Source organism: Vanellus vanellus (genome assembly GCF_965231255.1).
Source record: "Vanellus vanellus genome assembly, chromosome: 16".
Lineage (NCBI taxonomy): Eukaryota > Metazoa > Chordata > Aves > Charadriiformes > Charadriidae > Vanellus > Vanellus vanellus.
In genome coordinates this window covers 14,324,333-14,352,271 of record NC_138921.1, presented here as the reverse complement: position 1 = coordinate 14,352,271, position 27,939 = coordinate 14,324,333, and the positions used below count along the sequence as shown (strand labels likewise).

The 27,939-nt window shown below is 40.9% G+C and overlaps 1 protein-coding gene across 3 annotated transcripts; it reads right to left on the bottom strand.

The window, feature by feature from the left end:
• Window positions 1–352: 352 nt before the first annotated feature.
• Window positions 353–27,015, bottom strand: LOC309678473 (MLX-interacting protein-like). 3 transcript variants are annotated; one of them, XM_082491514.1, is made up of 16 exons: window positions 26,974–27,015; window positions 26,548–26,633; window positions 25,203–25,292; window positions 24,887–24,928; window positions 23,467–23,638; window positions 22,407–22,496; window positions 21,458–21,549; window positions 20,641–21,304; window positions 17,105–17,226; window positions 16,208–16,394; window positions 15,278–15,402; window positions 12,794–12,892; window positions 10,811–10,938; window positions 9,636–9,759; window positions 6,588–6,717; window positions 353–5,904 (listed from the first exon to the last, which is right to left on the bottom strand). In XM_082491514.1, exons 1-16 carry the CDS (start codon window positions 26,978–26,980, stop codon window positions 5,783–5,785), a joined length of 2,280 nt encoding a protein of 759 aa, XP_082347640.1. In that variant the 5' UTR covers window positions 26,981–27,015; the 3' UTR covers window positions 353–5,782. The 3 variants fall into 3 exon arrangements, with proteins under 3 accessions (XP_082347640.1, XP_082347642.1, XP_082347641.1); XM_082491516.1 differs by having other exon boundaries at window positions 20,959–21,304; XM_082491515.1 differs by lacking the exons at window positions 353–5,904; window positions 6,588–6,717 and adding an exon at window positions 9,402–9,514.
• Between the last annotated feature and the right edge of the window lie 924 nt (window positions 27,016–27,939).

Genomic DNA, 27,939 nt, shown 5'->3' with positions numbered 1-27,939 from the left:
AGCAAATACAGCCTGGTGGCCAATGCATGAGAAAAGGAAATCACTTGCTGGCTCCACGTAAGCCCATCAGAGCGAGTTGATTCTTCCAGTCAAGAAGGGCCCAAGGGGCACCAAGTTTCTTAAAAGGAGTCCAAGCTTCAGAAGCTCAACAGAGGATATAAGCCTTGCAATGGAAAAGCCAAACACACCGGTTCCAAAGGGGTAACTCCAGCATTGCTAATAGGGAAGTGAGCCCTTGTCACCTTACAGAGTTGCAAAAAGGATGGTGGGTGCTGGTCCTGCTCCAGGAACAATTCCACTTACCATTTCCCCACATCCAGTTAGAAAATAAAGGTGCTACAAGCAGTTTCTTCCAAAAAATAACCTTTATTGTTTTGGTTGTAAATATAAAAAATGCATTGCACAATTTAACAGACCTACTGAAAAGTGCTACATATCAACAGCACAACAGAAGTTGTGTCATGCAACAGAACAGGAAACCTAGGCAAAGCAAGAGCACAACCTGAAGTCCTCACACCTCCAAGCTTTTTTTTTTTTTGCCTTTTTTTTTTTTTAAACAAGAATGAACTCCATTCACTTTGAACACATTTAAATACAAGGTTAGAAGAAGAACAAGAGCAATTTATTCATTGTATTGTTAATTAAAAGGCTTGCTCCTAACATTGATATCTTTTGATTCAAAACCTTATTCATGTTGGAAAAGTTCATATATAAAAGCAGTTCAGACAATGGCTAGAAAGTCATTCTATTATATATCTAGTATGTATTTCTTTGTAATTGAATCAAGTTTTACAGATCAATCTACAATTCGGTACTACCACTTCTGCTCTAACACAGTAAATGAGCATGAAATCCAACCAAGAATGAAACAAAGGGAAGTCTGATGCCTTAACTGATGTTGTGGGAACAATATTGGGACCCTACAAACACCAAAACAAACGATCTCCTCCAAAACTCAAGTGTACAAATTGAGGCCGTGTAACAGGAAAACTCCTGTTGTCTCGCCTAATCAGAAAACCTCCTAAAAGTCATCAACAGTTATCCATAGACCTCCAAGTCCGATAAGGCTGAATCCCTAGAGCGCCTGAACCAGGTGTAATCAGCCTTTTGATTGCGGGTGTTTTTCCATGCAATAAAGGTGGAAAGGAACCAAGAAAGAAAGAAAGAAAGAAAGGAAAAAAGAAAGAAAGAAAGAAAGAGGTCAAAATAGTTAACAACTCATTCTATTTTCAGCAGTATCTTCTAGTTGGCAACATCAAAGCAAGAATTATTCCCTCCAGAAACAAAGAAAGTTAAATAGCTTTCAAATAATCTGTACTACAAGAGCATTATCTTACTGAATGTTTCTGCAGAGAGCTTCACTCTCCTGCTCCCAAACCGCTCTTCAGGAGCTTTGGGTTTTAAAAGCAAACAAACAAGATTTACCTGCCCCTCTCACAGCTACCACACATGCATACACACACACTCTCAAGGGAATGTAAAATACTCCTGAAGATACAAAGTAAAGGGACGTTATTTTCCAATGTAATTTGACAGCCTTTTGTCTTTTCAAGCCATTCCATATTAAGAGATTTAAGCATCTGCATATTTACTGGGTTTCTGTCAAGCTTCTGCTATGACAGCATATACGTGTGTGCGTATGTGCCTGCGTACATGGGAGGGGAGGACGGTGAAGTCAGCAGGAAAGATGCAATATTTTCCATACATACACACAATTTTTCACAACCTCAGTTTCAAAGGGACACAGTAATGCCACGCAGATAAAATCCTCTTAAAACCCAGGGAAGCCCCCATTTGTCAATTCACTGAATTTTCCACATAGCACTGTATTAGGAGGAAGAATGTGTGACTTAAGATAAATCAAACGCATACAGGACACCAAGATCTAAGGCACAGATGGAAACATTCTAGTAAGTCTCCCTTGAAGAAAAGCTTCCCAAGGGATCTAGAAAAGCATGGAAGAATATGCCAGTCGAGTCAAACCGTATTAATTAAGAATCCTTTGGTTTTGTGCAGAGATCAGACTGTCAAGATGAACCATACACTTGTCTCTGTTCCTACTACTCATTAATTCCTTCAATTCTAGTTTGCTTCCGGACTTTCACCACTTATTCCTCCTGGTAACAGGGAGCATCATATAAGCCAAATAACTACATCAGATAATGCACAAGTTCTCCAGAACTTGTGTTTGGCGTGAGGGCCATCTACAATAATACTCATTAATAGGATTCAAGGTCAGAAGGAGCCACTAGATAATCTCAGTTTGACTTTGTGCATACCACAGGCCATAAATATTTGATCTAGTCACTCCCTTATTGAATGAAACGTGTTGGATTTGACTGAATATGACTTGTATTCAATTATGTGGGGATTCTTTAGAAGTTTAGCACCAATTCACTGAAGACAGACGTGCATCATCTGTAATACTGCGTAGAGTATAGGCACCATGTGTTTTGCTTGCTTAAGTATACTTTGGTGACACGAGGAGATTAGACCACTTAAAATAGGGGAGAAAGTGTTACCAAACTTTTTTTTTTTTAAAGAAATATAGTGTTTATAGACTCCTCAATGGGTAAGACGGACTAAGGAGTTAAAATATAAACCAAAGTGGAAAACTATACAGGAATTAATACATATGTGGTCAATCTCTTTTCATACTGATCCTCAGTACTTCCACTGTGCAGATGTGAGACGCAATACAGCTCTTTCCTCCTGTGTTTCAAATGAAGTGAAATCACACCCCTCACAATGTTGACTAATAAAAGAATTCTTATTTGCAATAACACGGTGACAAAACCACACTGAATCACTGCTTCAAAGAGCAGCCACATCATTTCTGGTAATTGCACTACGTGGAAAGTATCTTTTCACTTTTGCATCCCTCCCTCCTACATTCTTGCCTAAGTAAGCAATCTTTGATTTAATTTTTTCTCTCTTTACTATGTTAAGATTTGCAGTCTCTTAATAGTGCCATCAGCTTGTTTCTTCACTGCAAGTTATTAAAATAAGCACTTCCCCTCCAATCGTAATCAGCTCACGGTGCAACGAACATGATGTTTTTTCCATCCACATCCAGATAAAAACTGCTAATGGAAAAAAATTTTAGCAGTTCAGTCACACTAGCCCTTTCTATTCCTTTAAGGTCCCTTTCTGCTTCCAATCCATTCAGTGAGATGTGAGATGTTGGGATTTAAGCTTAGAAGTCATCAGACTTCCCCGGGCTTTGAAGTGTGCTTGCAGTGCACTTTGCTTGTTGAGACAAAACTCTAATGTCATTGATACTAGCAATGGTAAAAATGAAGCACAATCACTGCCCAACAAGCAGGAGACCACACTGCAGGGGAGGCATTACAGAATCTGTTCATCTGAAAAGTACAGCAAAAACACAAGTGGGTGTGTTCTTAGATAATGTGCCTACTTATTTCTTTCTAGAAAACCGGATACGTGTTTTTAACATGCAAATATGCATGTAGATATCTATGCATCTCAATGAGATAGACCAGTAAAGAAAACTTAAGGGACGCTCCCCTGCTAATCACAGTGTTAAATGACTTTACTGGAATTGAATTCACAATCAATGATAAAAATGGGAGGATTTAAAGCACTGATTTAAAAAAGGATTTACATTTACTCAACACTTTTTAATCCAGATGCATCCTAAAGAATATTGCTTAATTGATTACAACATTATGTATGAAAGACCTAGATACGGTCTCCCCCAGAAAATCTACTATTTAATGACTATGACAACCTTTATACACTATTTCAACAAACCATTGCTTAGCTGAGGCCTGGATTTTTGTTGATTCTGTCACAGGAACACAGGTTTTCACATGTGCCACAAACTTCAAATGGTATGTCAGATATACTTGAAAGAAAGTAAAATAAAATGAGGATCTCCTTGCTTAGAGGATCTCAGAGCTTCTCAGCATTTGTCTGCACAGCTGCAGAAAGGCATTTTGGTATTTAGATCATGCCATTTTGTCTTCCCCTTTGGCTCCTTTCCCCACCAGCAGTCCTCTTCAGCCCCCAATTCCTCCACTCACAGTACCTCTGCTCGGGGAGAGGGCCCTGGGGTTAACCTTTCACACTTTCTTCTTGCTACATCCTGCTCACACGTAGGCAAACTCTGCAATGAAAGCCATTGGCTGCAAAATCTCCGGAAAAAGAAGAAAGAAAAAAAAATATTCCCCATGCTTAGTCCTACTGCCCAGGCCTATCGTTTCTTTTTAAACTTTGGCCCACCAAGTAGAGAAGATGATTGGGAACACTGAGAAAAACAACATCCCCCGAAGGAGAACCTACTGACCCCATTTCAGCACGGGCAATGCCCAAATGTTTTAGCTGCTCATTTTAGCACTGTGACAGCCTGCTAATCACCTCCAGGCAGCCTGCTTTTGAAACGGGAAGAAAACTACTCAGAGGAGGTACAAGGGAAACATCACCCACAGTTTGCATAGCTCTTAAGAATCAGAATCAAGTAATGAGTGGAATTACAAGGGTCACAGGATCATTCCTGACCACGAACAATCAGCTGGAATGAATATCCCAGCGCTGTCTCAGGAGGGACAGACTATCACTGCTGTAACAAGACTAAGTTTATCTGCAGCAGAGCACAGCACTTGCCGAGACTCACAGAAAAATGTTATGCAGTATTTTGAGTTTTAAACATATTTTTATATGTTTTATAATTCATGTTGAACATAACCTTCCCATACAGAACAAATTTAGCTAAGTCCTTCAGGTTTTTCAGATAGAAGGCAAAGAGAACAAGTAAAAAAGATGAAGCAGCAAAGAACTGACTACAAGTCCATGTGGTTTGATATAGTTTCCAAGATAACAAAAAAGCCAATTTCTTAATGTTACAAACTCAATTCTTCTCTCTGAAGTGCTACTACATGTATCTATGGATGTGATTTATATGCGCACATTTTATGAGGAAGGCAGCTGAACTCTGCAGAGTGCAAGAAAACAGTTCATAGATTAAACAGGTTTGAAATTCATGTATCTATCCAAATTGCAAGATCTATGCAATCTAAAACTGCTTTCTTGCACTTACTGCGCAGCCTGCTACTCACTTGCAATGACTATATCAGGAAAGATAATAAAAATCAGCTACTTTATTTGATAGAAAATAAAGCATGTCTTGAAACTGATCATATGCAATGATATACTCATTAAAATAAAAACACAAAAAAAACAGCCTGAGATTTTAATTCTAGTATTTTTGCCACAAGTTGCCATATTGACGGATTTTTTTCTTCTCCTTTGGTTTTTAATATGATCCTGTTTAACAATTTTCACTATTCAAGTAAAAGAAATGGAACTGAATATCAGAAAACAAAATAAAAAGCACATTTTGTTTCATGAAATCAAAAGTATATTTCCCCTTTAAGAGAACATTCCTTGGTGTACAAGATCTACACTTCAGAGAACTTAGTACTTGAAGGTGTTTCATAGAAATATGTTTGTTGCATATAGATGCATGCTGCATTGGTGGAGATATATTGCTGCCTGCAGGACTCAAACCTGCTAAATTTACCTGAGCTTGGTGTTTTCTCACTTAATGGAGTACAGCACAGCACTGAAGAGGAATCAAAACATTATGACAACGTTGCATCATACTTCCACATATTCTGAAGGCAGTGCCAGATGCCCTGAACAACGTCTCGGGTGATGGAGAGAATTCTTTCTAAAGTGCACCAACTAAAAGGAGATTTGCCAGGCGGCTGGACTGGCAGGTTCTCCACCCTTTGTATAAGCAACTCATTGTCTTTGGTTATTAGGTTTCGCCAGCTGTTTTGTTCATCTTGTTAACTGCCTCAGCAGCTTGCTCTGGCAGGCACGATGGATCTGACAGAACGGAGGTGGTTGTACTTAGATGCCGGAGGGTGTTCAGCACCACTATAAAAAAAAAAAAAAAAAAAAAAAATCAGAAAAGTATCAAGAAGAGCCATTAGTTTGACTGCAAACAGATCCACACAGGTTGGATGTGTGACAGAATTATGGAAATATTTCTGCAAAACATGCACACCTCCACACACAGCAACAGCAATTAACAGAGATGTGCAAGAATTCTGCCCAGAGAGCAAGGAATGGAGATCTAGGGCTTTTTAAAAAACCCCACCTATTTCTTCTACAAAAGACTACCACTTGGCAATTATAACTGTAAATGTAAATACTTGCTGAATTGTAAGGGGGAAAGGATCAAGCAATCATGGCCAAACAGAAGGTCATTCTAAAGCCAAATACAAATCTTAGAAGTCTTCCTTCATAATGAGATAAATCACACTGTCAAACTTACGCCAACTAGAGTGCAGTGTTAGAAATTTAAATGCAGCCTAAGACTGTTTAAATTCTGCTATCTATATTCAGCAATCTGGTTTTTGCTTCTGTTCAGTGTTAAGCGTGCAACCCAGTGTCTTCACAGTCAAAAGAGGTTCTTATTTTTCCACCCAGATAATAAAAAGGAAGTCATATTCAGCATCACGTGCTTTCTTTGTCATCCTCTGACTTTCAAGAAATGGTATTAGAGAGGGTGTCACTTCCTATGATCAGGAATAACTGCTGGATAGAACTTCACTTACTTGGCCTCAGAACAGGAAGAGAACAGTGCTGATCCAACCAGGCCATTGCAGTTTGATTGAGATCCTTAAAGCTTGCTGTGGAAACCATCCCGTTGAAGGACTCAAACAATGGCTTAATAATAATGCTGAACTGCAAATCATCAAATGTTAAGGGAGACAATAAAGGAGGAGGTCAAAACATTCTATGAGAAAGGTTACTACAGCCGAGTCTGCAGAGAAAACAATGGACTTCAACTACTAGAGGGATTGCAACATTTCAATAAATATGTTTTTAAATGTGCAACACTAAGACAAAGGAAAAAAATTGAATCTCAGTTCCTAGTGATACTTATTATTTTTTCCAAAATTCCTGTACAACTCACCTGATCTCCCACAAACCAACTGCACGCTGTGGCACTTTTGCAAGCGCATGAGTATCTGAAACTTCTACATACATGTAATCCGTTCAATTTCTTCATTGCCACCTTTTTCACATAACAACAATGCTTCTATAGCAAAATGATATGGAGGCTTTAGTGTAACCCCACCACTTACCATAGCACACCACCGATGCATCCAGGGTGGGGTACCTGGGTGAGTCTTGCCTGGCCATAGTGAGTCCAGCACAGGCCAACAGTGTGGAATTCAGCCAATTTCTCAGGCAGATTTTTCTGCAAACACTCAAGTTTTCTGTTACTGCAGCTAAACAAAGACCTCAAAGTACATAAGCATATTCTCAGAAATGATCAACGGGGTGGCAAGGATTCCCACACCCAGGACCAGACTTGCTGATCTGCATCTATGTGGACCAGAACAGCAGCAAGCCGAGGACTGTCAAGCTTTCCTTTTGGCTATCTATCATCACAGCTTGGAAGGACGGGCCTGGAGTTGACAATAACCTTCACGGCAGAAAAGGAGCAGACAGAATTCTTAGTCTGTAGTGTATTAAAATGCACAGAGCACCACCACAAGCCTCAGTTGGTCCCAGCTTCCAGGCTTTCAGACGAGCTTTCCTGGAATGGGCACCATATTTGAACTTGAAACAGCTTGTTGTAACATTGCCATGATAATTCACCAAGTAGATTCCAGCTTACAGGTACATTTATTTCAGAAGCTGGTTGGATGATAAAACATCTGAAGGCTCAAAATCTGTGGTTTTACCACATTACTCCAGATGGGATTTTCTGAGTACAGCAGCAGTATGTGAGAATGTGGCCCAAACCAATCTCAGCATTGTCACGCCCCCCCCATCTTTCTCACTGTGGCTGACAATAACGATAGGTCTAACAACTGCCTGGAATACTTGAGGGAATTTGCATGCCCTTACAGACTTTTACAGAGTGCCTGGAAGAATGAGGGTATTATTGTATAGATATTCTAATATTCAAGAGTATTCTATTCTTGGGTTATCTCTAGTAGCCCAAGACCAGATTACTCATTTCCCTCCTATATGCAACAGAAACGGGTATTTTCATATGTGTAATGAAACTGCCCTTCTATCTCTTACAGTCATTCCATAAGGGGAGCATCTGTCGGTCCCGTCTGGGGTCCCTCAGGTCCCCAGTAGTGGATTGGGCCTAAACCATGACAGAGATTTATTATTATTATTATTACCACCACCACTCACCCCTTGACCTTGTCAGCTTTTACTGCAAGAGATTCTGAAATAGGTCAGCACGTGTTAAGGACTCAATCCAGCTGTTAGAACAACTGCTCCGTCACAGGTACATCCTGATTTGTAAAAGGAATTTTGTGAACATTCCTTTGCCTATCTATCTTGTCTTTCACCAACTACAAAAGCCTTTGTCTTTCCCCAAATACTACAAAACCCAGCTACCCAAAATTGCACCTTCATCTTTGATAACCTCTGCCACTTTCTAGAAGCAGCTCACTTCCAAATTCTGGAGCTACTTAGCATCTTGGAGCAGCATGAAATAAACACACTATCAAACCAGAAAACGTAGGGGCGACTGTCTTTAAATAAACATTTTTGTTGTTATATTAAAGACCTCTATTTTCACAATTCACTTGAAGTTGTTCCAGAGTTTGGAAGTAGAAGTTTGCTGTAGAACTCAGAGGTTCCACATATGCACCAGCTCTAAGTTATCAGACACTGCATGAGATCTTGCTAAGAATTGTTACCTAAAAGGATGCTAAAAGGAAGAGTGTTTTTAGGGCCAACATAAATCAGAAAACACCAAAGAAAGCATTTTCACATATCAAAGTATTAAAAATTCTGTACTTCATGCAGGCACAAGCATGCACATATATACTCATATTATCCAGGTAGGTAGAGGGAACTAACCAGCACAAAACACAGAAAATATAAAGTGCAAATAAATAGCTATATGAACATATGAAGTTTAATGGTAAAACGGAAGGTTAACACTACTGCTCATTGCTAATTACTAATATCCCTGAACTGACTCAAGCTAATAATGTTTGATCCAAACTAGTTAAGTCTATACAGCACAGCACAAATGCAGCAAACTCAGTTTAATTCCATTTGTGCCTTTTTAACTCCTGTATTATCATGTGCTTACAAGCACAGCTGCTAGCATTGGAGAAGCAAAGAGAAACTAAGTTGATTGACTGTTGTAAAAGACAAACTGAAAACTAAAAAAATATGAAAAAATAAAAAAAAGGAAAGAAAAGAGAAACGTGCAAGTTTTTAAACTGCCATTGCAACAGCTTCAGTAATTGTAATAATGTTTTTTTCTCCCGAAATCTTTGTGATTCTCTGTTCAGTTTTCCAAAAGACTAGAAGAGCTACAGCTTCAGAAGCAGTCCATTAAAAATTTCTTGCAGTATAATAACGCACCAAGAAAACCTTGTCTTTGTATTGCATTTTACTTTCAAGTTACCTCCCATATTTTAAGGTGAACAAGTTTGCCTCATGACAGCCTATAAGGCAAGCATTCATATCCACATACAGGTGTGAATGAAAACTGAGGACATATGTTATTTAAATAACTTGGCTTAAAGTCACAGCATCAGAATCCAGAGTGCTTGGCTCTAGTTATATTAGTACCAAACCCCAAGTTCAGCGGGTTAATATAAAAAGGATACAATCCAAAACTTCCAGTTTTGCAGGGTCCTGCTTCTCACATACTCATCAAACATGCTGCTCATGTGGTCAAATCTTTGCCGTGTTACGGGAGCCCCGGTAGCAGGGAGCTGCTGCTGACAAGAACTGAAAAGATGTTCTGAGGTCAGAAACCCCACCAGGAAGGGCACGCTTCTCTTACACACTTTTCTCTTGCTGTAATTTAGTCTGGATCCCCAGTATCCCTGACCAAGGTGGCTTCCCATTGCGTGACATCCCCCCTCCCCCCAAAATGTAATTGTTATAGCCAGGAATACATACTGTTTTCCCATCAGTTTTGTCTATATTCACACAGCAAAGCAATTTCTCAAGCTCCTACACACTTTTTATTACAACATAACTGAAAGCAAAGTATAACATAGAACAAAGTAGTTTTTGACATCCAACTAGGAAAAAGCACATTAGGAGTCAAGGAAAAGTTTACAGTTACTCCTGAGCAACGTTACAGAAGAAAATGTTACCGAGATTCTTAAGAAACAATCAATTTAAAATAAAACCAAACAGATGTCACCATACTTTTAAAGAAAAAGAAAAAGATTTTGACTTGCTGATAAGTCTAACAAAATGCCTAAGCCTAATACTTCTCTAGATGGAAGAAAAACCACTGGGGTTCTCCACATGCTTTGCCATAGCACATAACTATCGTAAACCCAGAGGAAACTGAGGCACCAGGAAGGTGAAGTGATTTCTCAGTTATGTTCAGCCAGTGGCAAGGTCCTCGACTCCAGTGCTGTGTCTTATGTACTCAACCATGTTTTCCTATAAAAATTGACTGCATTTGGAAAGAAAACTGCAGCAAAGCCATCATGAAGAGTAAGAGCATTTCATTACCCAGTGAGCATAGCTTTAAAAAGAACGTCGTCACTGGTGGCTTCTCAGAATTATTCTAACTGACCTGATGCATCTGATGCTGCCACTGTTGCGGACTCATGCTCAGAGCTTGCTGAAAATCCACACGGTTTGCTACCAACGCTCATGCCAAAGCAATTCTGCTTTTTGTTTGGAAGTTGGTAGCAACTCTACTTCTGTTCAATACCCATCTGTTGTTTGGCGTGACATGAGGCAAACATCCCCTGTTGTTAGCCAAAGCAACATTCAAGTTGCTCTGCTTCATTACAGAAATTTCCCCAAATCTCACATGATGGCAGCGTTTAGCTCCTCGATTTCTTCCCGAAGGCGCCTGGTTTCCTCTTGCATCTGCGTTCTTTCCTGCTGTAGTTTAGCGATATATTCTACTGTTTTCTGGAGCGTGATTGCATGGCTGATCTAGACCAAACACAAACATAGAGCTCACTTTCTGGAACAAAGCTAGACAGATGAAGAGTTTGCCCCTAACCTGCTCTAACATCCAGAAAAGCACTTCAGCACCTTTTCTTAGGTTTCCTTCACTGTGTACACATAAGCACATGTGAAACACTGAAGAGAATACTAAACTCTTCATTTCTGACTCCTGTTTGCACACTTGGACAGAGAAATGTGGTTGCAGTGGCTGTTTTCTTCCACAAAGTACATTTTTGCTACTTTGTTGAAAGAAGTATTTTAATAATTTAAAACGTTTTATTTCATTACCTATCCTCTTAAAAATATTTAAAAATCTTACTTAAGCACTGATGCTACATCTGCTGATAGATTTACAGTGCTGTTAGAAGCACTGTTTGAAGTTGACAATATACATTATTTGGTTTGGGAAACGTGAAGTTTTTAAACAGAGGTAACACAGTCTAGCGATAACCAAAGAAGACAGAAACAATGTCACAGATCTTTTAAAAAATACTCTTCAGTTTTGAGAAATGAAATAAAAATCTGTACTTGAGGAATAAAATAATCAGACATTTTACTAAAGCTGAGTTTTCAAACCTGATTACCTTTCAAATAGGCTATTCAAATCAGAAAGTGAAATTCCGATAACTTACGGCCTATATGTATAAAACTATAAAAATTATGTAAACAAATCAATATGCTGCACAATAAGCTTTCATATTTTCCATGTTTCAAAAGGTATTTAAAAGACAGTTAGAATTTTGTTGTGCAGACAAGCCTGTGTTTCAATTATTTTGTTTTCAATTTAATGAACTACATTAACTAGTATAGCCAGAATGTGTTCTTAATTTGGACAAAGCCACTCGGCAATGAGAAGTCAGTTGGGAATTTTTTTCTCTGTAAACCTATGCACAAAAGACAGGTGACAGGAAAAAAAAGCCCTGAGAATGTTTGCAGGGCTGTAGGCAAGGGCCAAATTCTAAAAGGCAGCTGGGTGATACTCAGGATAAAGAGTCCTAGAGGGATTTTCAAAGTCGTCGGAACTGGTCAGGCTCCTGACTCCTCCTGGGAAGTAAGGATTTCATTGGCGCAGGAAGTTTCAGAAATTTCACTGTATTTTTTTTGTTCTTCCTTTGGCTCACTGACATGTTTCAACAGTATTTGAGGCACACAAGGTTGCTCTGCCATGCTCTCGGCTCACCAAATGCAGCACAGCTGTGGTCAGCATGGCACGAAGCCTAAGCCAACAAGCTGTGCTCATAGGTGGGTATATTAGCTTAGGCCAAATGTCAAGGTATATTAAGCCAGGCCCAGCATCACACCAACAGTATTTATCTGGCTTCTGGCTGGCTCATGGTTCAAGCAGAATAAGCTTACAATGCTGGCTGGACCATAGCTTTTTCAAGTCCAGCTATGGGGACGAGAACCCAGCAAGAATGGACTTTAAAAGCCAGTATGTCAGAAGAAAGGTGACACAGCAGTAAATGCAAAGTCATCTTATGTTGCAAACATGACAAAAATCATCTTCATTTCTGGGATCCCTAGAGCAAGGATTGCAAAGATCACTTTCTTCTTTCCCTGTTGGCTTTAAAGCTGCAGCATCTCATCAGACAAAACTGATGCAGCTTCAAACGTTGAACAAGAAGAACTATGTCTAAGATGAAGTGCTTCCACACACTCTTTTGACTATAAGATATGGATTTATCACCCTTCCCTTTCCAAGTTCCTCAGTTCAAGTATTTTCACTGACTGACTGGCATTCGCAGTCAACACTCAAGAGATTAAATTTATTAACAAGTCTTTTTAGAATGGTTCTTTCTTATATCCCATATTAAACTATTAGCATTGCCAAGTTACTTACCGACTTGGAGTTGGCTGAAACCAAGTTGATCAGAGTACTGAAACCAATCTTGATATTAAACTTGCGTTTTTGTTCTGAAATATGCTTCATTCTTCGATTCTGCATAAATAAAATCAGCTCAGACTATGCAGTTCTCCTTTACTGTTCTACTGCTACGACTAGTTCAGCTCTTCAAATTCACAGTGTAATTATTGTTGAATTATGGCATTCATAGTTTTCCCAGTCAAAGCCATATGACTATAAATTTTCAAACAATGATTTGTTATTAAAAAGAAGTGTCCAGTGTATTAAATTCAATTCCAAAAGTTGTAGGTTTTCTTGCTAAAGTAAAAATTCCTGTTTAAAACTGTTACACAACTTCTGAATTTCTGAAGCTAAATTCCAATTTTTGAGGCATGTAATTAGTTAGGACCTTGTTGAAGCCTTTAATTTAAAACATTCCATATCATTTAAAGCTTTCGACACGGTTTCCCACAGCATTCTCCTGGAGAAACTGGCTGCTCATGGCTTGGATGGGTGTACTCTTCACTGGGTAAAAAAACTGGCTGGATGGCCATGCCCAGAGAGTGGTGGTGAATGGAGCTAAATCCAGTTGGCGGCTGGTCACAAGTGGTGTTCCCCAGGGCTCAGTACTGGGGCCAGTTCTCTTTAATGTCTTTACCAATGACCTGGATGAGGGGATCAAGTGCACCCTCAATAACTCTGCAGACGACACTAAGTTAGGTGGGAGTGTTGACCTGCTTGAGGGTAGGACAGCTCTACAGAGAGATCTGGACAGGCTGGATTGATGGGCTGAGGCCAATGGTATGAAGTTCAACAAGGCCAAGTGCCAGCTTCTGCACTTGGGTCACACCAACCCCATGCAGTGCTAACGGCTTGGGGAGGAACGGCTGGTAGGCTGCCCAGCAGAAAAGGACCTGGGGGTGTTAGTCAACAGCCAGCTGAATATGAGTCAGCAGTGTACCCAGGTGGCCAAGAAGACCAATGGCATCCTGGCCTGTATCAGGAATAGCGTGGTGAGCAGGAGTAGGGCAGTGATCATCACCCTGTACTCGGCACTGGGGAGGCTCCACCTCGAGTACTGTGTTCAGTTTTGGGCCCGTCACGACAAGAAAGACATTGAGGTGGTGGGGTGTGTCCAGAGAAGGGCAACGAAGCTGGTGCAGGGTCTGGAGCACAAGTCTCATGAGGAGCGGCTGAGGGAACAGTTGTTGTTCAGCCTGGAGAAAAGAAGGCTGAGGGGAGACCTTATCGCTCTCTATAGCTCCCTGAAAGGAGGGTGTAGCAAGGGGGGGCGGGTAGACCTCTTCTCGCTAGTAACAAGCAATAGGACAAGAAAAAATGGCCTCAAGTTACACTGGGGAGGTTTAGTATGGATATTAGGAAAAAGTTCTTCACAGAAAGGGTTGCTAAGGCTGCCCAGGGAAGGGCTGGAGTCGCCATCCCTGGAGATATTTAAAAGACAGGTAGACATGGTGCTGAGGTACACGGTTTAGTGATGGTTTTGGCAGTGCTAGGTTGATGGTTGGACTCAATGATATTCAAGGTCCCTTCCAACCTAGACAATTCTATGAGTCTATGAATTCCTAATACATACATAATGTCTTTTAAGACTGCTCCTCCATCTAGTGGCCACTTTCCCACCGTCGGCCAGTCCTAATAATTTGCTCCTTTTGTTAACGTGCTCTCTAGCAGCAAGAAAAGGCTGCAACTACTGATCGTGAGCATTTATGCCAAACAGAACTGTGAACTCTTACAAGTAACTTGCAGCACATTCAGGAAGCGGTAGTTCTGATTCTCCTCTGCAACAGAGCTAGAACTGAGCGCAATTCAAGGCTGCAAGTGTTTAAACCTACCTTTCTGCCCTGGGAGTAACCAAGCTGACATGAACTTGTGGGATATACAAAGACAGAGAAGCCAAAAAGAGGCTGGCACTTGCAAAATGGTTAAGTTAAACTCTCTTTTCACAACAGAATGACTTGAGAAGGTTAGAGTTGATTTTCCTGCATTGGCTATTTTTTGTGGAGAAGCTTCTCATACCATCACAGAAAGTGTTCTGACAAGGTCAGGTTGTGTATGAGGTACAGCCAGCTTTCAGATGCTATTTCTAGACCGCCGAGTTCTTACCCCAATAATTCTCAAAGTGTTTTACAGCTGTAACTTGTAGAGCCTGTGGAGCTGCTTCTCTGGGGAGCAGCATAGCATCACTGGAGATACGTAAGTAACTCAGCAGATCAAGAACTCCCCCTCCGGCGATGGCCAGAGCCCTGCAGACCTGAAGATCCCCAACAGAACAATGGCAAAAAGCCATGGTTTAGAAAACTAAGCCTGAAACCTTTGACCAAGTAAACTGAGACCTGTCATAACACTCCTGTGAGCCACAGCAGGAAGTGATGTCATGACCTTAAGGACCTACAGAGGTACAGTTAAGCCTGTAGTAGTTACAAAGGTGAAGAAAAGCATTGCAAAGGAAAGGATACACACCTTAAATGCAGCCATAGTAGGGTCAGTGGCCGGTTTTCCTGAGCAGCTGTTCTGGGGAGACCGTGGACTGGGGCTCTGCTCAGAGGTGCAGGGGGAAGCTTGGCTTGAATTCTGACAGTCTCGGCCTCCATAAAGGAAGAAAGACAAGTCACATTAACAAACAACTTTCTGTAGCAAATGTAACTGCTGAGAAGTTTCTATGCAAAATTGAACTGAAGTGCAGTCAGCAACCAAATTACACTCATTGATGCAGCAACCACATGCTAGAAGATGTCAAGATTACTGGGAAAGCTTAGTATTTCATGGCACAAGGCTAATACATCCCGAATAGTGATACGTAATACTCCTTTCACACACACACACATTTCAGCAAAGGCATGTTGAATGCATAGGCTGCAATTCCATCGTCCTCCTAGACTCCCCCATTTGAGGCTCTAGTGGCCTGGGGCGTGACAGTAACACTTACAAGCCATTTACCAGCAAAACCAGCATATGTCTCTCAAACCAGCCCAGATATCGCTCTATCAACACACATGCAAAAGGAGTCTTTGCACTTACCTACTGTTAACAAGGATTATGTCTGAGATCCTCCAATCAAAATTATAGTTATAATACTGAACAACAAACCTATTCAGCAGTTTTTACACAGATGCCTTTAAAACAGGTTTAATTTCTTGGCGACTATGACAGTACATCCCTTTAGAAAGGAACCACTTACACAAAATCACAGTTTGTGGGAATGCTGCACAGTAGTTTAAGACAAAAATTGCAAACAATGGGATGCAACTGAAGCTGCAGGGTAGAAGGGCCTAAAAAGCTTTTCCTTCAAAAATTCTCCAGGGATCCTTAAGGCCCATTTACACCCTGCCTAACCAATGGAAACACACTTACACACGTAGGGGAGAGAATGCTTACAGCTTTCTAACTTACTAGGTGTAGGTGAGGGAACTTGTGAACTGCTACAGTGGGAAGGGGTTTGCTCTCCTTTCACCAACACATTCTGGACTACACTAGGAGAGAAGAGGTGTGAGACTGTGGACTGGGTTTGTTGACTACTTGGTGCTCGCTGTGCTGGACCAACCAGAATGTTACTACGGAACTCCGTCACCCCGGGAGCCTGGGAACAGCATAGAAATAGCACAGAGAAACACAGAGAGAAATAAAAAGAGAGCAGGAAGGGGGGAATAGGGGTAGAGGGAGAGAGGGATGAGAGAAAGGAGAAAGGGGGGGAGAGAGAGAGAAATTTGTTACCTTGCCTTTCACTAAAAGTAGCAAATTAATACATGATTAACAATCTGATGACATGAAACAAGGGCTAATACATAAGGAATTGGCAGGCACTGAAGTCAGACTTCTGGCAGGAGACCAGTATCCTTTCATAACTTACAGCAGTATTAAATACATCAACAGCATAATATACTAAAATCTATTTCCATCTTCCTGCATACAACATATTGAGAAACCCACTCATATACTCAAGGCGTGCTTTCCCATATGTAAATGGAAAGGTGAGCATCCTGGGTTCCTTCTAGCTTCTGTACAATTAAGAAAAAGCACAAACCATCCCCATTCATAGTACTGTATATACATGCCCCTCTGTAATCTTACTGTTGTGTGAGACAGAGTCTGTGAAGACTAGATAGTGCTTCCAGGCCCATGAAGTAGCTAATTAAAATAAGCAAACATCATGCTGAATGTATAAATGCACATGCTGGGTAACAGGCGAGATTTAGCAGACTAGTTACCCTCCTGAGCACATTACGGCTCTAACTACTTGCAAGTAACAGGCCTAGAGAACAAATATATATATATTTTTCTTCTCCTTACTCTGACAATTCCAGCTGGTGCAATTGCAACATTAGACTGAGACGTGGCTGGCGTCAAAATCCCCTCTCTTTTTAAAGGTGCTGGAGTTACAATCACAGCTCTGGACTGTTCCTGAAAGGCAGCTGAAGAACACAATTAAGTTAGAATAGTTAATGAAACAACAAAAAAAAAAAAGCTGGAGATTATTTTGTATGAAATAACTTTTCATTGAACAGGGGAATGGATTAACGGGCACCTATTTGGTACTATTTCATTGTAATACAAAGTGCCACCAGTTTTCTGATAATCTCAATCCCATGTGTCCAGTACAAAGGACTAACACACCAGTTATTTCTGAGGTTTCTGGCATCACTGTTAGGCAGTGGTTCAAAGTGAATTTACAGGGGTACTTCGTAACTCAGGGAGGTGTAAAGTGTCTTCATTCTATCAGAGCTGGGTTTGACAGAAGGAGGATCATCTTCACCTCTCCTCTCACATCCATACTTCTTGGATCTCAGGCTTGCTCTGCTGGCCCAGAAAGAGTCAATGACAGAAATCAGCTAAAGGATGTATATTCAATACTTCGTGCATCCTTGCACATATATTAAATTCTCTTCCTCGCCACTTCGCTCTACAAGCTCCTTTCACTATCTGGTTTTACAGCTAGTTTACATGATACACAAGCACAAGACAACCAAATGTGATTGGGAACCAGCACCAAAATTCCAGAAAATAGGTTAAAGACCCAGGAGTTCTGCAGTGTTAGACAGCTAGAGATAATTGCGAATAGCAGCAATTGTCTCCACAGAGAAAGTTACAAAAAATTCTCAAAAAAAGTCTGTACAGGAGGCTTGCTCCCATGACAGGAATCAGGATCCTTGCTCTGAAGTGTTTTTCACCACTAGAATATTTGTGTCTAACATAAATCTGCTAAGGGCTCAATTTAACCAATGCTGATGTACATTTATTGACATTGCATTGATGCTGACATTGTTGTTGCCCAGACTTTAGAGAGAATATGACTAATCATCTTATATTGTTACTAAGGGAAGAATCATTCAGAGACACAGCTGTTGTGTGCTTTTTGAGAAAACTAAACCAAACTTACTCAGTTTCATTCTAGCCTGTATTGGCTTCAGCTCTCGTTAATAAAGTCATGACGTGAAAAGTGTCACAAAAGCTCATGCAACCTACCCCTCTGCAGTTTAGCATCAGGATATTGAAGGACACACACAGCAGAACAAGGAGACAGTGCAGGATATCTAACATCCTCTCTCCTACAATGTCATCTGTGACCAACAACTGTGGTTTTTATCAACTAAAGCTTCTATATAGCCTTTATTAGAAAGGCCTGTGGATTGCCCAGACCTTGTGTCAGCCCCTGCATGGCTATATCTGGCAGAGAGCACTGTCACTCTGATATAGGGAGTTCATTCTTTGAGCATTCCCACATATAAAGCTGGAATCACAATCCTTCCACTGTTCAATAACTTTCAGCGGGGCTTATGACACCTCTATTGAGCTAAAGAGACTATTCTTACCAGTGCATTAATGCTGCTGCACAAACTTGGTATTTCTGGCTTCCACATTTGGGTAATTGTAACAATCAGCACAGATTTAGATGCCCCTTCACATTTTTCATGATTCTATCCTACACATACATCTTTTGCAGACTTTCCTCTCAAAAATCAGAACATTTATCGTGAAGTGGTGATAGCAGAGTTCTTTCCTATGTGAAGTCTTGCACCTGATGAGAAAGTCTGCAAAGATTTTCAAGTCCTTATATCACAGAGCAGTAAATGTTATACATCCCTTTCTAACACAGGTTATAATGCCATTTGCTTTATAGTCATGAGATGATTTGTTTGTCCTGAACACAAATGACAGGCATAAATGCCCCAGTTACAAGTAATGATGTTTATTCTATTGCCAAAAATAAAGCTCCAGTCTTTACATAAAATATTGGATTTCACCTCCGAGCCTGGTGTCCCAGTAGTTTAAGAGCACTGTGATCCCTGAACACATACCACTACCAAGAATGAAAAACAGCAGCAACTTTAAATCTAGATGAGAAACAAAGCCATTTGTTGTGATGGTCTAGAAGTAACTGATGAAGCACTGGGAAAGTGATATATGGGGTGAGTATCAACCCAGGAAGCACTAAGCAAGCTAGGAGTAAAGGCTTTCTGAAAATGAGAGTTGCCTACAACACTTTATTGGATGAGAAATGCATGTCTTGACGGCTGAAGGTACATGGACTCTTGCTTAAAAACATACCATAGACAGAAACACTGCCATTAACACCCTACTGCTATTAATCATGAACCAACTTGTTCCCAGTGACGTCCTAGAATTAGATCCTTGGGTCTGTTCTACTCCTGAACAGATGGTTAGGTTTTTTTTGGTGGGTAACCACAATGCCAGGTCCTGACAGATACACCTACTCCGTAGTAAAGCCCATTTAACAATACTCCTCCAGGCAGGGTTTTTCTTGGATTATTGTTGCACATTTCAGGTGGCTGAAGTCACTTGGCCCCCAGCCAGCACAAGTCTAAAAACAGCGTGCAATAATCCCAAGAAAAACTGTACTGCCTGTCCTGCTCTAGCCCTGAGCTTCCCCACAAGAACCACCACAAGCAAATCTCTCCGCTCACGCTTGCTATTCTTAGCCAACAGCTCCATATCACACCCAACAGGGAGGTCCCAGTGTTATCAGTTAGGCACTCATACTCTGAGCTGAAAACCACATGCTCCTGACAGCATCTCAAGAGTCTGTAGATTGCTTGAGACAAAGATCTCCAGCTCCCCCTGCCTGTTCATAGTCCTTCCACACTGGAAGGACTGATTCTCATCACTGTGGTCCTGCTAGTAAGCACTGATGGTGGATGAGAGGCACACTCCCATCTGGACCAACGCTGTGGTCCACTTCAACAGCTGCTCCCTTGCTAACACACTGTACTCTGTCTCAACAAGTTTCAAGCACGAAAGATGAACATCAGAATACATCCAAAGTATTACCAAAGGATGTACACCAGTACCCTGGTATTACAGAGTGTGATGATGCACAGGCAGGCATAGTGACTTGTCCTGGGTAACCAGATGAGTCAATGACAGGGACAAATCTGCCATTCTCCATCCCACACAATCTCCCTACCATATCCTATTCTACTGTGGCTGAACACTCTGAGGGGCAGAGCGAATCAGAACAGCACTAAACATCACAAACAAGGTTTCTATGGGGCAGGATCACAGATCTCTAGTCATTCCATGTGCTGGTGCATCTATTCAGCCCAGCACAAATTTTACAAGGAGCTACCCCTTTTCACAGGTCAGCTTTTCACACTCACAACCAAACTACTTGCAGTCCTCACAGCAGTCCAGAACACCCCATTGAACAGCGTAGCCACACACCAGCTGGTTCAGGGGTTCCTTGGACACCCTCAGGAAGCTATATTTTCACTCATTATCTAAACCAAGAAAAGCAAGAAGGGGTGTCCCTCCTGCTAGTCCCACTGAGAAAAAACAAAACAAAACATCACTGCATCAGCGCTTCTCACCTGGGGTGATGAAGGCAATCTTTAACAATAAGGACACTGAATCAGGCTTCGGAGCAGGCACTATTTTTTGTGACTGTTTGGGCCTTGTCCCAGCACTGGCCAGAGGAACAGCTTTGGGGAGTGCAAATGTCAGCTGGGACTGCAGCTGGGGCCAGGGTTGCCCCTGCAGGACAGTAGTCTGGAAAGCCAGGTTACAAGGCACTCCTGCACCTGGCTGCTGCGTTGCTAGGACAAGGTTCTGGCTCTGGCTGAAGGTGGTGGCAGGGGCATTGTGGGTCAACGTAGCAGAAGCTGTGTGGGTGATAACTGTAGACTCACAGAGGCCAAACTTCTGGGTTTCTGGTGCAGCAAACGAAGCTGGTGGAGAGCTTAAGCTAGAATTCAGAGGCGCTGCAGGCAACGGGGACTGGTGCTGTTGTGTCGCAGGTTGAAGCAGTGGCAAGGGTGTCTGAAACACTGGCATAAAAGTTTGTGGCCCGCTGAGAGACGAGTCGGGAGTGAAGTCCGCTGGCTGGATGAAAGATCCCCCGCTTCTAATGCTGGAACACTGGTCAGTGCCAACATCAGGAATGACAGGAGCAGGTACTGAGGAAGCAATCAGTCCATCACTGATGTTCCCTGCTGGAAGTGTGTTGGGCAATGAACCCGACGGCAGGACAGGAGACTGACAGAAAAGAAAAATATTACAGATTCAAACATGACCTCTGAAACTCTTGTCTGAACGCCTTCTGAGAAGGACATGGCTCATGTGTGAGAGTCTTCTCAGCACATGTGTGTCTGAAATGAGGCTGTTCTAAACACTGAGAACCTCTCTTACCTGGGAAGAATGACTGCTGCTCTCTGTTGTAGCTGAGCTGACAGCAGACACAGAAGGGAAATAATTACTGGAACGACTGGGAGTGAATAAATCTGAAATATGAAAAGTCACCTATTAATTTTCTACTTTTCATACTGAAGGTACATCATTGCTAGATACTAAAATTCACAGGAATGTCAATACTATTTAGCAAATAATGAAACCATGAGATTTTTGCTTTATACAACTGCTGCTGACTGAGCAATGAATTGTTGTCTTCCAGAGGAACTGATCTCTTCAGGGCAGACTCCTTCAACTTTCATGCAAGCTGAGGACAATACAAAAATCAGTGCGCTGTTTAAGGTTCACCTACATGCAGATAGCCAAGAGCTGATTCTTGATGCAGCCCCACAAAATTCAGTTATCTGATGCAGACTGCATGCAGGCCCAGCAAACAGATGTGACTTTTGACTTCCACGAAGATCCATAGCCACCAAAGTTGTCAGTAGTAGTTTAATGTCATACGTAATTCTTGAGAGTATCAGAAAATGTTCCAAAGCAAAGTGTTAAATCACTTCATCACTAAGAAGTGCTAAATGGGAAAACCTTAGTGATTCTGTGAGTTCTCCTGTCCACATCTGATGTTTTATCTTTACTTACTCAATGACTTAAGGCCTAAATGCTATTCTTTTGAAAGGCAAATTCTGTTGAACTAGGTTCGAACCTAAAGTGACTCTCAAACCCAGGTAAGTAAAAGGCTGGGGTCACAGTATCAAGGGAGTCTACCCACATATGCATCTGCTTGAAATAATGAACAAGGAAAATATATATGAAGTGTTCTTCACTTTCTCTAAAATCTCCTGCCTACTAAAGAGAGTAGATATCTGCAACGTTTAATATTCTGTTAAAAAACAGTTCATAAATCACTACAATTTTAAAGAACTTAATCAACTACATATAGGATTCTTACCCTGAAAAGGCTCAAAAGTATCCATAAAATCAAAATTTGGCTGGAGAGGAATAAGCCCTGGTTGAATCATGTCAGCATTTCCTAAGTGTGCTGCAAAATTCAGGAGACACATTAGATTAGCTTCACATCACTCATACAGCAACAGCAGTAGGAACATAGCATTTGGCTAGAACACCAACACACACTCCACAGCCAGGCTTGGCCAGGATGTTTACAGAAAAACTGCTGCTGAAATGAACTAAGCATCTGCTTTTCTTCACAACTACAGCACAGTTCTGAAATTAAAACCATTGGGGAATGAAACTTCCAACTTGTAAAATAGAAGAGGTGAAACCTGAAGGCTCTAACTAACAACTGGGGATTGCCAAGCTTGGATATCTCCTGCTCCCAAATCTCCTGTACGATACATAAACTTGCTGGGAAGCAAAACATGAACCACTTCAGCTCACAGCACAGTATTTAAAAAAAAAAAAAACAACCCACATCATCCATTTCATTTTGCCTCAAGTATGCTTCATGTAAAACACAGTTGCTCTGGAGTTTCTCAGACAGCTTAGACATCCATGCAGCAAGGATGATGGATAGTGAACATCACATCTGCTGTCCCATTAGACAGTCAGAGCCTTCATTTAGAGAGCATTCGACAGAACTGCATAGTTCTTGGCATTGTTTTTACAGGAGATGTGACCTGCACTTGCTCTAAGGGACAAGAAAATTACATAGGCACTCCCTTAAAAATACACACACGCATATATGCTTTGAGATAATAACAATGCCTTCACCGCTGATAAAGGTAAATACTGCTTTTTACAGATTTATTCAGAGCAACATTAGACAATGCTAGAAGCAGCACATAAGAAGCTAAGACAGAAATTAAACTTGGATTAGTAACTGGGATTCCATAACTTAAAGCATAAGACAGCTATATTCTCTGACCTACTTTCATCTGTATCAGCAAAGTAAGATAAATTTCTTAGGCAAGACTAGAAGAGCAGCAAAACAACAAACCAGACTTCTCCTAGAGGTTCCCACCACAACATAGCTAACAGCAAACAAATACCTATATCCCTGGAGTTTGGCCAGGAAACGAGCTGATGCGAAGACAGTGTGGAGAACAGCGTGTCAGTGAACTCTGACATAAGCATATCTGCATCCAAGAGGCTGCCTTCCTCCATAGGGACAGGTGTTTCTCTGCCATACCTTCTTTTTTGCCAGAGAACCACATCATCATCCTGCCAAAAGAAAGGAAGAAAAGTCAGGCTACCTAGACAACACTAAAGCAGTCAGGTGCAGAAACATAAAAACAGTCTTCATTTTTCACATTTTTAGAGAAAGAAACTCTTATTCAGGAGCCATTCAAACGGACTGAAACAAATCAGTGGTACTTCTGATACAACAAGAACTTCAGGTCACTGATTTGAACAACAGAAATCTTCAGCAGAATACCGCAATACTCTGGGAAAGGTTTCTGCCCAGAAAACCCACGTTGACTATAAGAACATAAGACAAAATAACCAAACTAACACTTTCTAGTTTCATGGATTATACATATGTTTTTGCAGCTTAACTATCCCTTGGTTTGAATAAAGATTTAAAAATAACATGCACAGCAAAAACTCAAACAACTCCTATCTTGAAGTGTATCTGAATCTCTGAAATGTAGTGTAATTCTAATCTGACTTTGCACAAGGTATGTTGATATTCTTGTGGGCACTTTTAGCCCATGAAAAATACAACATAATGTGACTTGGCTTACCCACCCTTCACTACAGGCTGAGCTAAATTGCATTGCCTTGCATTTGCTGCAGACTAAAAGCACACTCAGTCAGGTTCTTGGGGCTGAGCCAACATGCAGCTGCAACTACAACAACATGCCATGATGGTGCATTGGAGCTCACAGCCAAAAGAGCTAAGTTTTGTGAAATTGGAACAGATACAGATTTATGCTTAGCTCCAAAAAGAAAAAAAAAAAAAATCAGAACAGTGCTTCTGATCATCAGTTTATACGCCCAAAGTAGGTTTGATGGCTTTAGGGGGCATACTAAATACTGATAACACTGTTCCCTTAAACATTTTGGCTTTTTTAGGATCCCAGCACACTATTTGCCCATGTTGTGGGCAGCACAAAGATCTGCAACATGTAGCGCACACATCTTCACAGATCCAGTTACACAAGCAAGGTGGTAGTGCCAGGAAGGACTCAGTAACAAGATGAAACAATGTGCCAGCCCTCAAAGAGATTGATATTTCTGGGCACCCAATACTAATTTTCATTTCTCCTGTCACAGCACTTTACATTCAACCTCTCCTCCATCCAGTTTAAGCTACAAGTCTTACATTGCCCTCTAAGGTGAAGAAACATTAAGGTGTCTAACCTTAATTAAAGCTTAAGCAAGATGCTTGTCTTTAGATTTTAATTAACACAAGCTACTGCACATTACCGCTTTTAAATGCTGCCACATATCAGCAGTATTACCTACCCTGACCAAACTTGAAAGATCTTCATCTTTATGTTTCTGTAACTGCAAAAGGAGAACAAAACAGATGTTAAAGTCAGAATGGGTCCTGTATATGCCAGAAGACCTGATTTTGCAAACTTTTCAGACCCAATCATGCACAATGAGTCCCTGCACAATAATTTTTAGTTAAGTGGGACTAATCAGGTAAGTATGCCTGTACCAGCTTAACATCTGTTTTAAGTATTCTTGCATGCTAGCAAGTGACATCAAAACTCAAAAAGCAACAACCTATTGATCAAGTTCAAGTAAGCTACTTTCACTGTATAAACCAACAGACCCTTTTCTTGAAGTATGTTCTCCACTTGTGGTATTCCCTGATGACTATTTCAATTCTTCGTTTCCAGTATTTCCCTTCTGTTGCAATGGCCTGAAAACACAAACACATACCATGAATTACACGGAATCACATAATGACTGACTGTTCCAATACATTTCCAAGCAAATATTCAGGCAGAAAAAATGCAAAAGAAAGCACGTTAATTCTGTTTGAGTTCATGTATCAGCAGCCCACACTGTCCCAGAGTTCAGCTATTACAGAGCAAATCTGACACTACTAACTTCATCTTTCCCACAATAAACAAACAAGATATGATGTCCGACTGCACTGTCAGCACCTCCCACATCAGCACAACCACCACCAAAAGTTAAGATATGGCAAAAAACCCACCAATTTTAAAATTAATTTACTAAAATATAATGCATAAAGCATATCATACCCTGTTCTGCAGAAAACAAGCAAAGACAATTTCACAAGGTTACATGAACACGCACACACATACACAACAGCTGTTAAGAATGACACAAAGCAATAGAAACCTGACGTCCAGTTCAGGGAGAAGCATGACCTTACAGGCCACATACTACATAGCTACAAAAAGATCAGAACAATGTGGGTCTTCAATGTATCACAGGCAGCAGTGTATAAGTTGGGGACAGCAGACTAACGAGAGCCTTAACGCAACTTTCCTGTGTTCGAGGGTCATCTTTCAACACAAACATCAACACTGTTCTTTGAAAAAACCTGAGACAGTTCTAAACTCATCTGGAACTCCTTTGAGTTTATAAATTATTCTAGGGCCTCACTGGTTTTCTGCAAGGAGCCAGAGGGCAGATATCAGTTTCCATCTATGTTTACAAGAGCATAAAAGTTAACATAGGCAAACTCATATTCGATCTTTTTGTGAAGTTACCTTGACAGAGAAAAAGAAATTGCTTGTTGTCTTGAAACCACACCTCATCAGTTAAATAAAATACAGAAAACTCTCACAGAGTCATTTAGATTCAATCCTGAAAACAGTCGTCACTCTGATTTCCCACTGGCTTCAGCAATCTTCAGCCAGAAGAGAGCAGTGGCTGTCAAAATCTTAACTTCTATGACTTATGTTTCACTAAACCAGAACACAGACGTAAGTTACATAGATAGTAAATGTCCTTCTGGTTGCACATTGATAATCTCAATGTGATAAACTTAAAAAATGGGTTTGGTCTGCTTTATATTTATAGTTCCTTCTACATAAAGACAACAGAGCAAAGAATTGTTATGCTGCTCTCATATCTAGTGGACTAGAAAATCTTGTTATAAACCCTAGAGCTCATTAGTCTGTTCCCCAGGTTTTACATACCTCTGGCCGACGATGTTCATCGACATCAACAGAGCCATCCAGTGGAGTCACAAAGTGGCACACTGGATTCTTGCGCTTTTCCAGGTCTGAAACAAGAATGAAAATGTGACTGCTCAGCATGTGCAGGCTCTGCAGAGCTCTGTCACTTCAATGGCAAGATGTGAAAAAAAAAATCTAGCCAGGGTTTCTTCCAGGTAACCAAGAAGAAATGGGGAGATCTGAAGCTGCGCTTGGACCCCTCAGTACAGCCTCTGTGTGGACTGAAAACACTGATCCAATGGCACTGCCATGACAGCCTCCCACATCTGGGCCTTCAGCAGATTTTTGAGCTTTTCATTAGACAGAATTTCAGTTCTCTTGCTTCTTACATATGTGTCTCTCAGAAAGTATTTTATAGCAAGTAACACAATCAAGCGTGATACTTACACTGCATATACCATGCCCTCCAGATGGCGTTATTGAGACGGATTTTATCTCTCCACTGAAGTTTTAAGCCTTTAAAATTTTTCCATTTTGGTGAAACCAGCTTTCCACTGAAACACAACAGACAAAAAAATCATTCTGATTTCAGTTCTTCTCTTCCCACTCTTTTCAAGACAGAGCATCACCCTAAAACTGCCAAACTGTCAACAGAAAAAAAAAGTATAACAAGGCACACTTGGCCAGTGACAACTTTTGTCATATGCTGTCCATGGCTTCCTATTCTATGTGCCAGACACGAGTCTAGTTTTCAAGACTCCTTCTTGTTCTCATCTGCCTTCTAACAACAGTCACAACTGGTCTCACAAGTATCTCCCGCAGGTCTGAAACTCATTTCACCCACACTTTTCTCCTTGCCAGCATCCCACATGCTCAAATGCCAGCCTATGAGCTTACATCAACTGAGAGCAAAATTGCTCAAAATTAAGTCCAAAACCTGTCCTAGAGGTTTTTGCACGTTTGGCCACTTATAGTTTGGGCTTGGAATTTGCTCCTCAGCCGAAGTCAACACAAGTTCATTTCTACAGTTCCATTCTATTTTCCAGGCTGGTAACACTGGAAAGGAAAAACAAAATGCCAGTTCTGGCCCAAGAAAAAACATCATCCACCAATTCTACAATGCTGTTAAACACAGCTGGGCACACCGGGTCACCAACAGATTAGAAACACTAACTTTTCCAAGGAAAGGGAAGACTGGAAAGAGAAATAGCTTATGTATGAACAATCTCTGGGAGGTGAGAGGGAGAGAGAAGGAAAAAGGAAGAAGCAATAGGGACTCCAGTAAACACTGTATAAATGCAAACTACCCAGCCCTTAAAACACACCTTTATGAATCATTACTCCATACTACTGGCAGAGAAGAGGAAGTAGGAAATATTCATCATATAGTAAATTTCAAGCCACAAATTAAAG

Coding starts and splice junctions, on each gene's coding strand:
- LOC309678473 (XM_082491514.1), bottom strand. Junction 22,497..23,466: donor GCCAAACTCCAGGGATATAG/GTATTTGTTTGC, acceptor TGAATTTTGCAG/CACACTTAGGAAATGCTGAC. Junction 6,718..9,635: donor AAAACTGGAAGTTTTGGATT/GTATCCTTTTTA, acceptor GATGATTTGCAG/TTCAGCATTATTATTAAGCC.